This window comes from Capsicum annuum, chromosome 8, assembly GCF_002878395.1.
Source record: "Capsicum annuum cultivar UCD-10X-F1 chromosome 8, UCD10Xv1.1, whole genome shotgun sequence".
Classification (NCBI taxonomy): Eukaryota; Viridiplantae; Streptophyta; class Magnoliopsida; order Solanales; family Solanaceae; genus Capsicum; species Capsicum annuum.
In genome coordinates, this window is record NC_061118.1 from 34,463,264 (window position 1) to 34,476,932 (window position 13,669).

A 13,669-nucleotide genomic window follows, 5' to 3' on the forward strand; every position below is an offset into this window, starting at 1 on the left:
CAAATATAATCTTATATTTTATTTTAAAATTTTAATTTATAAGTACAGTAAATTAAACTAACTAACGCAATTTTAAAAGTCATTGCACAGCACGGACATTACTACACTAATTATATTATAAGGTAGAAGGGGTCATTCTCACAAATGTCTATGATCCGTTTTAATTTTTGTCCTTAGATTTAATGATTTTTGACTTTTAATCTTCAGCACTTTAAGCAAAATAATACGCAATCGTTAGTACCTTTAAAATTGAAATAACAAACAATTTTTCACTTGCAATAAGTTTACCTCTTCGTATCATAATATAACACAAGTTATGTGTAAAAGGCATAAAAAATCATGTTACTTAATTTCTACAAAATTTATGACGATTGAAGTAAAATTTTAGTTCTAAACAAACTTTGTAATAATTAATTAAGAGACATAACTTAATTCTAATCTAACTAATGCGAGCGAGGTGATAGTTATTAGTTATAATCATTATCAGTAGTAGTATTTATATATATTTTTTAAAAGTATTTTAAAATTTTATTTATTATAATTATAATATGATTTATGATAATATGATATGATTTATGAGCTTAAATGACGAAATTCGGATTTATATAACCGATCTACTTATTTGAGATTGAGATATAATAATACCAGTAGTTGTTAGTTATAAAAACAAGCTTTCGCTACTTGTCATAATCACTTGAAAGGACATTTTGTCGCAGATAATATATCGTGCTTTTGTAGATCCTTCTTTTAAAAACTCGTTTGGTTATGAAAATTAAAATTATATTTATTTTATTTGATATTTTTGAAGTTGAAAATAAAAATAAAATTGTGTTTGATCGTTGATTGAATTATTTTATGAAAATAAAAATTAATTGCTTATTGAAAAAAATAAGTAAAAATTTTAAAAAGTGAATTCAAAAATAGTTTTTCAAAAATTTTAAAATAGTAAAAATATATTTTAAAATATTTATGTTCAAACCAGTAGTATGAAATAAAATTAAAATATATTTTAAAATATTGTAAATAATATTAATGGTCAAATGCTTACTAAGCAATATTCCTAATTAATGAATGGGTAAACAACATAAATACCAACATTTTGCTACCTAATTACTCTCTCTCCCAACTTTTATATTAATTACTTAACATCCCGGATATGATACATAAGTTTGGTCTTGATACCAAACTAATTGACTATAAAAAAGAAAAATAATGATATGAAATTAAATGATAGAGCAATTAATGAGATTTTGATTGAGATATGTCTCTTGAATCCCTAAATATTAGTAACAACTTCATAATTAAAATTTGAATCACCATAATTAACATTCTCCAATCATAATTCTCCCAAATGCTCTAAAATCAAAATATGCACAAAATACAAAACTAAATCAACAGAAAATGTCTGAAAAACTTATTCGTACCTAATCCAAAACATATAATTGATGATGATACATAAGATACAACATGTAGTTTTAGATGAACTGTGAATACAATACATATGTATCAGTTGTACCCAATATTTTGAATATATCAATTGCAAAATAATTCATAACAATTTCAAAATTTAGTATGTATCAGATATAATGATATATCTTTTAAAAATTGATTTACGCATCATAATAAGTATGTTGAATGTATCAGGTGTAAATTAACCCAAATTACATGCAATTTCTTATTATGTATCATAAAATAATGCAATATGTCGTTAAAATCAGATATATGTACTCGGCATATTAATGTATCAGGTTTACAAGAACCAAAACACATATAAATATTAGTATGTATCAGAAAGCCTGCAATGTCTCTTATGTATCAGAAACCTTAGAACTATGTATCAAATTCAGTAAAGTGAATGTATCAGATATTTAAAAAGAACCTAAATCACATGTAAATTTCAGTATGTATTGGAAAGCATGCAATGTCTCAGTGCATTAAACTTATGTATCGGATTCACTTCAAAACATGTAATTCATACCTTTGATAAATGATTTCTTTTTGTAACTTACTTTCTTTTCTACTTTGTAGATACAACAATAGACTTTATGACTACTACCAATGGCCTCCTGTAATTTCTTCTTCATATTCGGATAAATTTGAAGAAAAAAGTTAATGGAGATTGTAAATTTGAAAATAAATTAACATGATTGTTAATGGATCGGAGAATTTGAAAATTTTTAAAAAGTTAATTACGATTGTAAATTTGAAAACAAATTAATAAATTTGTAAAAAAAAGTTATGAAAACAAATTAACCTCCAAATAAATTTGAAGAAAAAAGTTAATGGAGGTTATAATTGAAAGTTGAAGTTTGAATATGTTGAAGTAGTGGATGATAAGTTGATAACACGATTGTAATTGTTGAATTAATAAATTTGTCAGATATTTTACCATGATTTTGGGCGAGTTTTAATGAGCAGGAGGCACAAAAATAGGGTGAGTTGTAATATATCAGCAAATATTAGGATTTTATGAGTTAGAAGGAATTTTTGTAATATATTTAGTAAGATGGTATTTAAAGTAATATAGAAAAGTTAAGGCGTTGACTTATGTAGTTTTTCCTTAATGAATCCCAAAAGAGATTAACTAGAATACACTGTCAGTGGATAGGTGTTTTTACACGATCAAGGAATCGTAATGCTTTTATGGGTAATATTGTCAATTAACTTCACGTTATTTCTACACAACTTAGCAACCATAGATTCATAATTACCCTATTTAGCCTAAGTTTCAATTAATTATAATTCGTAGCACTCTCTTAACTATTAAATATTCTTAATTATAATTCATAATCTCTCTCATTTATTTATTTTTTCTCTATTTTCTATTCCTCTCCTTTTCTTTTCCTTTTTTTTGTTTTCTCTTTCTTTTTTCATTTTTTTTCATTTTTTTCTTTTTCTTTTTTCTCCTTCTTTTTTTCTCTATTATCTATTACTCTCCTTCTTCTTCTTTTTTTGTATTTTTTATCCTTTTTCTTCTCTCATTTTTTCTCTTTCTTTTTTTCTTCTTTTTCATTTTTTCTCCTTCTTTTCATTTGTGCGAACTAGCAAACACAAATACATGTGTGAACTATAAAATACAAAGACAAATGCGAACTATAACATACAGATACCAGTGTGAACTATCAGTTATATTTTTTAATTATTGAAAAGGAAAGATTAATTTTTTTTCTTCGAATACTTGTTTGTATTTATTGATACGAGTTGTATTTATTGATACAAATAAATACAATTCAATTTTTATACAAATACAATATATACAACTACATATGGTATTTGTATTTGAAAAATCATTTGTTCCATTTGTTTGTAATTGTATTTGTATCAAGTGATATTTATTTATTTACAAATACGAATGATAATTTTGACATACAAATACAAACTGGTACATTTGTATCAAATGATACATTACATATTTATATATTTTAGGATCAAAAAAATACAACTAATGCATTTACTTGTTTGTATACAAATACAAATGATAAATTGTACATAATCACGGCTAAATACAATATGCAATCAATTTACAAATACAAATACAAAATAATACTTTAAAAATAAAAAAGACATCGACGAAAATAAAATACAAATACAAATATAATCTAAATATACAAACACAATCAAACCACAATACAAATATAATCCAATATAATATACACTCAATTATAAAATACAAATATAAAACAATTCCTTAAAATATAAGTGCAAATTATATAAAATATAAATGATGGTGCGAACTAACAAATACAAATATAAGTGCGAACTATAAAATACAAATATAAATGTGAACTACAAAATAAATATACAGGTGCGAACTTTAAAATACAAATACAAATACAGTTGTATCAATGAAGATAAAAATATAAATGACAACGTGACTACAAATACGATAAACAATTGTGGCATTTACGTTATCATCCATGACTTGTGTTTGAGTAGTATTTTTCGAAAATACAAAAACTATAAAATAGAATAAAGAAAATAAGTACAAAAAAAAACAAAGAAGAAAAAAAAAAGAGAAATACAAGTTAGAGATAGAAGAGAGAAAAAAAAAGAAAAAACTAGAAAAAAGAAGAAGAAAGAACGAGAAAAACACGAAAAATAAAAAATATAAAAAAGAAAAAAAATGATAGTGTTTTTGGCAAGACTAAATATATAGTGTATTTATGTATTTTATGAATACATATCATTAAGTAAAAATGAATATGACGGCTGTGAATCGAATATAATGGCTAAATAGGTACTGTATTTATATTTTATATGAATACAGACTATTGATAAAATCGAATACAGCGGACGTAAATTGAGTAAAGCGGCTATAAATGATAATTATGTAAAATATGACTATAAAAGGTGAATTTTATAGCAAAGGATAGCTATTTCCTAAAGATTCCTTTTATTTTTCCTCCTGCTCCCCAAAATCTCTCTCTTCCTTCGCAGATCTCCGTGACTTCGTCTACAATACAGTATCCTTCTATCTCTCCCTGACTCCCCCTCATCTATGGCTTCATATCTTTCTCTAACGATGTCAAAACGTCAACTCTTCATTGCAAGAACTATGTACGTATTTTTTTAAAGTGAAAGATTATTTCTTTGATATTTAAGAGAATTTATTTTAAATCTGTTGAGATAAAACTATCTTTATGAGTGATATTGCAACAAAAATGATTTACATCTGAACTTACTTTTGAATCATGTAAACACCAAATTACTTAATAAACTTACTTATGAAATATAGGAAACACTCTTTTTGATTTATTCATTTTGTAAATTAAATCATATTTGTTCCATCTTTAAAATCTGAAACAGAGAAAGAGATGATGATTTAATAGTTACCGTTAGAATTACGATTTATTATTCGGTCTTCGAAAGTTTATTCCTCTATTTTGCTCAATGGTTTAGCTACAAACATTACCTTAAACTAATGATGATGAAGACGAGAAATGGAGTCCTTTCAATTTTTGTTAAAGTCATGTCATACTTGGAAAGAAACTCTATAAAATAAATTTAAGAGTAGTACAAGTTATCTTATAGGAGTACTATTTCTTTTCTAAAATAGTACTATTTCCTTGACTCTATAAAAAAACTTATCCACCAACAGTGTGTTTTAGTTAATCTCATCTCAAAAGAGAATACAAAGTTTTCACCTAATGCAATAAAAAGGAAGGTTCGTAGAAGAGAGTAATCCATTTGCCAAAGATGAATAAACCGTTGAACATTTGAAATTTCTTCTTTCTTTTTCCCAAATGAATACTACTGCTAAAAAAAAAATTATACATTTTCATTTTCATTTTTTATTGGAAAAATGATCTTCTGGACCCTTATACTATATCGATTTTATAAGTTGGACAATTCTACTTACATGTTTGTCATCTGAACTTTTGAATCCACTAAAAAGTAACATTTTAAACACTTTTTTGGTGAGTGTAACACACTCTCACCATGTCAGCTGCCACGTCTGACACGTCAACCGCCACATCATTTTTAAGTATTACAATAAATTTTATGTTATTTTTAAAATACATAAGAAATTAAATATTAAAATAAATTTAATTAAATAAATTCTTTTATAAATTATAGAAATTCTAATACACAAACACAATAAATTTTTAATTTAAATTAATTTAGATTTTCAACTATAAATTTAAATTTTTAATTATAAATTATAATACACAAACACAATAAATTTAATTAAACATCAAATTTATTCTAAATAATTGAAATTTCTCTCCAATTAATTTAAAGTTTTAACTATAAATTCACATCTACAAACATAATGAATTTTCAATTTTTATTTAAATATCTTTAACAATTTATAAAAATTACAAAATTAATCCTAAACAAAATAAAAAATTTAAACTGAGAAAATAAATAAAACAAAATTAAAAAAGTAAAACAACATTTTTTTTTTTTAACAATATCAACCACAGACCCTCTTTAGGAATATATAACTATTAAGAGGCCCATATCTTGGTTGGGCGACCTAAACGCAATCCGAGGTTTGCAGCCATGGTGATGTCTTCATTCTCTTGTTTTATCAATAGATTCGAGCTTCAATTTTACTCTTGTAACTTGTTTGGATGGTTGTTACCTATTGTGTTGTATTGTTATTCTACAAGGGTGTATTTGGTACAAAAGGAAATGCTTTTATGATGAACGTCATCCGTGTTTGATTTCTAATGTAGCCCTCTGAAAAGAAGAAAGTTGTGAAATTTCAACAAGGCTTACTCTTTTGCGTGCAACTGGTGATTTTGCAGCTATGGCGTGGTTGTCTTCTCTTTGCCTGAGCAAAAATATAAAATTCTGAGCCTCAAATTTCTAAAAATCGAACTGTGGACCTCTTGTGGTTACGTTTAAGTTTGCTCCAACTAGAATGATGTACAGTTGTATATTGGGTCATTTGCACTTTTGCCCTTATTTTGTGTTGTTCTTCAATTTACACCTCTTGTACGGGGGAGGGGGAGGGGGCTAGACGAGGGTGAGGGTGGTGGCTGGATGTGGGGAGGAGGCTGGGGAAGGAGGCTGAATGAGGGTGAAGGCTGGGGTGGGCTGGATGGAGAGGGAGGCTTTTTATTTTTTATTTTTAAATTTATTATATTTAAAATTTAAAAATATTTTAAATTAAAAAAGATGGAGGGAAAAAATGATCTTTTTTATTTTTTAAAATTTTAATATTATTTTTATTTTTAAAAAAATTATTTTAATATAAAATTGACTCCCACTTGCATCATAGGCGAGTGTAATCACTCTCCTTGTTCTAGTCAGCATTTTAATGCCACATAGACAAAGTCAACTGTCAAAGGGTTTAAAATATTATTTTTTAGTGGGTTCAGAGATTCAGATAACAAACATGTAAATAGAAGTGTCCAACTTATAAAACCGACATAGCATAAGAATTCAGATGGTCATTTTGCCTTTTTTATTTATTAGTGGTACGCATTGGTTATAACAGGGGGATTTTACAGGAGTATTTTATTACAGTATTGGAGTATTGGAATTTGGGATGTGCTATAATTTTTCTTTTCTAAGTATAAAATTAATTTTATTTAAATTTTTTATTTTACTGCTATAATCGTAATATATCGACAAGGAGGAATAGGGGAAAAAAAGTCAGTTACAATGCATTTGTTAGTCACAGAGTGGGTAGTAGTACTTAATGATTAGCTTTTTTAAAATGTGCCCACGGGTAGCATGCTATAATTTACACATTATTTATATAGTATAAATTAAAGCACAAACACAGTGAGTATTAAACAAAGAAAATCATTTTAAATTAATAGCAAATGTATAGAGTATGTATTTTGCCTAAACTAAATTATGAAAGCTAAATACATTTGTTGCCTAAAATGTTGAATATGTATTTTGCCTAAAATGAATTTCGGCAATCATGTACATTTGTTGTCTGTTTTGATGTCTTATGTATTTTTGATACGTATTTGATATGACTTATGGCCTATGTATTGTATATTTCATATGTATATGTATTTCACATGTATTCAGTTACCAACAAAATGTCATTTTAAAATGCCTCATAGTATTGTATAACATTGATTAGAGAATAAAATGATGAAAATTACTGAAAATTAAACCTTAACCGAAACTTAATGTACTTAGTTGCGGTAGTTGCGGGTTGTTTACTTTAAAAATAACATAAACATACACCTTAACTTATTATATCGACACAAATCTCCACTCTTAAAAAGTAATTATAAAAATTTCAACTAATTATATATCTTGGTTGTATATATCGGGAGCTAATTATGTATCTCAATAGACCCAAAATTGAAAAAATGTATCGGGAGCTAATTCCAAAATCGAAAAAATATATCGGGAGCTCATTATGTATCGAAAAAATGTATCTTCGGTGAATGTATTATGTATCTCGACGGACCCAAAAAAAGATGTATCGGGAGCTAATTATGTATCTTTACAAAGGAAAAAATGTATCTTCGTTGAATGTATTATGTATCTCGACAGACCCGAAATCAAAATTTTCAGTAATTATGCAAAATGTCAAAATTTTCTGTAATACTCCAAACTATCGGGATTTATGTTGTTTGGATCACTGCACCCTTTGAAGGGGTATTTACAAAGAATAATAAAATTTAATTGTCACTAATAATTATCTTGCATAGATAATTTTTTCAAAAATTGTTTAATTTGGATGTATAAAATTAACAATCACCAGTACATGTGAATGTAAATAAAATCATTAGAAGTCTATGAATTGATTGTAGTATAGAGCTATGCAAAGCAGGGTGAAATAAGAGAGAAGAGAAGAAAATGTTTGTGACTTTTTTTCTTGGGCAGAATTTTGAACATCACAACTCTTAACATGTTTGGTGAACTTCTTTAACATGTATACAGTATACTCAATCATGTATATTACCATGAGAGATTTTTTTTCATTTTTCAATGGGAAATATCAGTACTGATTTTTTCTTTAGTTTGATAGTTATTAATTTTGACCCCTACTATACTTTAAAGAAAAAAAAAAAAAGGATTTAGGGATGACAAATTTGGTGCTAAACAACAAAATCTTGCTAATCCTACTATTTAGCAACGGATTTATGGTAGCTATGGCCTATGAGCAACTTAGATATGGATTAACAATGAAGTTCGTTGCTAATTCCATTTTTTTAATAGTGATATACATTCAACATGTATTCATGGAGAGTGATATTCGCAATAAACCTTGCGTTCAACCCTTTGGCCATTAGTGATGATCCAAATATTTTTTGCATTATATCATTATCTTCTAAACTTTGAAGTACGTAGAGGTACGGATCTGCGATACCCTATCTTCCTCAGATCTCACTTTGTGGGAATACATGGGTATGCTATTGTTGCTATTGTTGTCTATTTATCTTCTAATCTGCTTCAAGCAGACATGATCGATCGCCTCCACCGGTCAACAGGGGCTGATCTACAGGGGGTTCACGGGTGCATCGCACCCGCAAACTTCGATCGGATAACTGTGTGTGTATATATATATATATATTGAATAAAACTGGTATATTATTTAAGTGCCACCCGCTGCAGCAGTTGAGGAAGTAGTGTCAGTGGCAAACGCGTTGAAATTTCACGCAGTATACCAGAGTTCAAGTCTAGAAGCCAGCAGTATTTTGTCATTTTTTGTTCGTTATTCTATTTTCTATAAATTTTTTTCCTCTTGACTTAATCTTTGTTTAACTCCTTTTTTTGGGTAATCTTTGTTTAAGAATTTTTAACTCAAGTGTAAACATAATTGAAGATTCCTTTTTCCTTCAAATTTATAATTAACTTCTCCTTATAAATCATAATAATGATGCTTGGCTTGATGTTATAATTTCTTAACAATAGAATTGAAAATATCCATTGAATGTTGACAACTATTTTGTACTTTCACGCTGACTGATAAGTTCAATTTAACTCTTGTTTACACAGTTTATAGTAATAACAACAACAACGATAACAAACCCAGTGTATTCCCGGTCTGAGGAGGGTAAAATGTATGTAGTCTAGGCACTACCTCCGGAGAAGTAGAAAGATTGTTTTCGATAGTATTTATAATAATAATCACATTTTTATTAGTTGATCTAGTTGTCTATACAAATTGAAAAGACAACTAATCAAATCGAAACCCAAAGTCTATAAAATCGACAAAATATTTGTCTTATTTGGGGCAGTGTAAATAGCAAAACGTAAAGCAAAAAATTAACTGATTTCCAGCTGAATTCATAAAAATTAGGTTCTTCGATAATGTTTCAATGAAATTTTTCTTCAGAAATCACTTACTAGCAATCCAAATTCCAGCGGGACGCCCATAAAAATTATCCTTTTTGAGTAGTAGCTTTAACGTTAAAAGTGACATGGCATCCGCAATCTCGAAATCCTAGATCCGCCTCTTCCGGTCAATGTAGGATTTTTACTTTACGGGTTCAATCTTAGAGATTTTTAGCATTGAAGCCTTATATTCTTTTAAAGTTATGAGTTCATCCGTAGCTACTATTTATTGTAATTTTCGTAATTTTTTACACATAAAAATTATACTTTTCGTCAAAAGTATTCGATTTAGATGAAACCGCGCTACGCGCCACCTTTGAACTGCATCGTCCTGTTTGCTTCTCATGCATGTGCACACGATAAGTAGTAGCGATATATACACTATGATATCCATCAGAATTGCTTTATTTTATCTAAACAAGATGCATGGTTTGCCTATCATATTGTGCTGATGATCAATTAAGGCTCCCAAAGAAAGACAGATGGTCTGTACATGATTCAAAAGACGATAAGGTTTGTTGAATTCAATCATGCCTAAGCACCACTATCCATGAATGCCTGCAAATAAATGTCATAATATGGGAAGAAAAAAGGATAAGCCCAAAAATAGTTGCACATTCTGTAACAAATTAGGACAGGTGACATAATAAGGAAGCAAAAGGACAGAAATGGCATAACTAGTTCTTACTAAAGCAAAGAACAACAACTTACTTTTCTTAGCACTTCTCATATACCTATATATACCCTCTTAAGACACTAGCAGTTCATCGACAAGTGCAGAAACAAATCAAATTATTGAAAGAAAACCACAAAGTAAAGATGAAGGGAATCATCATTTTGACCATTGTAGTTTTGGCCATGATTCAGCTCATGTTTGAGCCCGGACAAGCACTCACTTGTGGACAAGTAGACGCTTCTTTGGCACCGTGCATACCATACCTTACGCAAGGAGGTGAGCCAGGTGCAGCTTGCTGCAGTGGGGTGAAAAGCCTGAAAGGAATGGCTCAAACCACAGCTGATAAAAAGGCAGCATGCAATTGTGTCAAGGAGGCTGCTAACCGGTACGCAAGTCTTAAAGATGATGCAGCACAAGCTCTTCCCAGCAAGTGTGGTGTCACCTTGGATACCCCTATCTCCAGAAACGTTAACTGTGATGCGTAAGTTACATTCTTTAAGCATTTAGATACAAGTTTCAGTATTAAAAAAAATTCTTTTTTGACGTAATTTTTTTTTCTTTCTTTTCTATCCACAGCATCAGTTCTTAAAACACAGGAGGAAAACTATGAGCACACACGCATCTGCAAGAAAATAAAAAGGATGACATCTCAATGACTCCTTATAGGCTTATACGTCTACCGTCTACCTATATTGTACTTCTTTTCTTGTATATGTAAAATAAATGGTTCTGGACTTCATGACATCTGAGAGCCATTTTTCAGTACTACTACTCTAAGCTTCATAAAGTTATTCAAGCTTTGTTATGCGGATTCCAAACATTGAGCATATTTATAGCAGTTTCATTACTTAAAAGAGGAAAAACTAGGAAAAACAAACAAGTAACAGTGCAAATGATCCTCCTATTATATAAAAAGTTAAAAACACAAGAAGGCACAACTCGACTGCGAAAATACTTCTAAGGAAAACAAGAAAAGAAGTTAATTCCCATCAATGTAACAGACACCAGAGTTCAACTTGTGATGGACAGAACATTAACTTTTTCCTCAAGGCCAACTGATGAAATCATTGATTAGGAAAATTATCAAGACGACTATGCATTAGTAAAATGCGCGGTATAAAGAATTAAAAGACAATCTGAAGAGGTCAAATACAAGTTTAGCCATGATTTTACAGTAGAGAATTTATCTTCAGAGGAACATAATGAAAACAAACTGCAAAACATATCAATGCAGAGGATTCTCAATCACTTCAATATAAGATATAGTATTAAATTTCGTTCAGGCGGAAAGCTAAGAAAAAAGTGGGTCGAAAATCATGTGTCTATATTTTGCAAATTTAAATATATTCCAACGTGAAAACAATAAAGAAATTGAGTTTTTCCGACATGAACATTGCAAAGATGGCTAACATGAAAAGATTAATTAAAGTGAAGATTAAAAGATTCTGATTTGTTCTTTCGTTCTCCAACAAATCAGAAATAACAAAACAAGAAACAAAAAAAGATGAAATAATATAGTGTAGTACATTCACTCTCTTCTATATTCATTGTTCACTTTCTACTTTACACGTTACTTAAGAAATTACTTATTCACGTTTCACTTTATGACCTCTCGAGAAATTATAAATAAAAGTAGTATTTCTACTAATTTATCCTTTAATTCTTTTTAGTACACTCTATTTATGTGTCTTATTCATCACCAAAATCAAAATTCATTGAATTCAATATTTATACTTCCAAAAGAGTTGATTTTAAAGATAAATAAAATAAGAAAAAAATAATTAGTTTCACTTGGTAATTATAATTCGGATAGAAAACACAAACATACAATAATTTAAATATAAGCTCACAAAATAATATTTTCTATCCATTTATGTGGCACCATTTAAATCGATTTACACCAAGTTTAAGAAATAAAGAAATAGTTTATTATTTTTATTAAAGTTGCTCCTATTAAAGTCTACTTAATGTTTACTTTTAGTTAAAAAAGAATTCATAATAAAATATTTAGTAGGATCCACTATAAAATATAGATGTTGCCACTAAATTCATTATCAAATGAGAAACGATATACTTACATCAATTGAAATACGGAGTGATTAATAATTCATGTGTTTTTTTTTTTACTATTACTTAAATATATCTTTATGAATTCCAAATTATTGCTCCTTCCATCTCACTTTTATGTGGCAATTTTTGATTTGAAATGTATTTTTAAAAAATAATTTTTTTAAAAAAATTTGTGTTGTAAAATAATTTTTTTAAAAAAATTTGTGTTGTAAAATGTAGTTGTAAATTTTTTTATGAGAGGTAAAGGGTGTGTTTGGTATGATGGAAAATGTTTTTTAGAAAACATTTTTTCATTTTCCCATATTTGGTTATTAAAAAATTTTGAGAAAATATTTTTCAAAGTGACTTATTTTCCATCATTTGAGGGAAAATGACTTCCCTAATAAGTGAAGGAAAGTCATTTTCGAGAGAAAACATCCGAGATCTTACGCGTATACACTCCTTTTCTTCACTCCCAACAAAATCGATAGCGCACCCACAAGCAGATCATCGTCATCTTCAATTTAGGGCTTTCTTCCCTCTCTCTCCCTTCTCTCCATTGCAAGAATTTCAAAGGTATGTCCATAACTAATTTCTTTTATGGTGCTTGGTAAAAAAATTTCTGAGTTTTTTTCTCTTTCGCTTGTTTGGGTTTCTGATTTGAGGCTAATTTTGTTCAAAAATTGAAATTTGAATTTTTGATTTGAGTTCAACTTTGCTCAAAAATTGAAATTTGGGTAGTTTGACGGAATGACTTGTTTGACGGAAATTCTTTGAGTAGTTTGACGGAATGACTTGTTTGTCGGAAATGCTATGAAATGCTTTGAGTAGTTTGACGGAATGACTTATTTTTTACTTAATTGTGCGACTTGAAACTGAGAGTTCCAGAAATAGAGTTTGTTTATCCTTAAGGTCTTTACAACTGTAAATTACAATTTATTTTTTAAATTTTGCCCATCATTTTTTTTTATTTTCTTGGTGTTTTTCTACTCTTTGACTTGCACAAAGTAACTTGCAAAAGCTGTAATTGTAAATTTTGTTTAAATTATCTAAACAACCTATTCCAAGTTATAAGCTTCTCTATTTTAAGCATTATATATGCCTTGAGTATAATATCTCTACCATCCTGTGGTTAATCGATAAATGAATGTGCTGCTGTATTCGAGAACTCTATAACTAATT

At 28.5% G+C, this 13,669-nt stretch overlaps 1 protein-coding gene across 1 annotated transcript; it reads left to right on the plus strand.

Annotated features, from left to right (window-relative positions):
* Nucleotides 1-10,545: 10,545 nt before the first annotated feature.
* On the plus strand, nt 10,546-11,250 carry LOC107857209 (non-specific lipid-transfer protein 1). Its single transcript, XM_016702144.2, has 2 exons — nt 10,546-10,919; nt 11,015-11,250. Exons 1-2 carry the CDS (start codon nt 10,582-10,584, stop codon nt 11,025-11,027), a joined length of 351 nt encoding a protein of 116 aa, XP_016557630.1. The 5' UTR covers nt 10,546-10,581; the 3' UTR covers nt 11,028-11,250.
* Nucleotides 11,251-13,669: the final 2,419 nt, after the last annotated feature.

What these genes read in the sequence shown, in the direction of transcription:
- LOC107857209 (XM_016702144.2), top strand. Translation starts at nt 10,582, where the DNA reads ATGAAGGGAATCATCATTTTGACCATTGTAGTTTTGGCCATGATTCAG.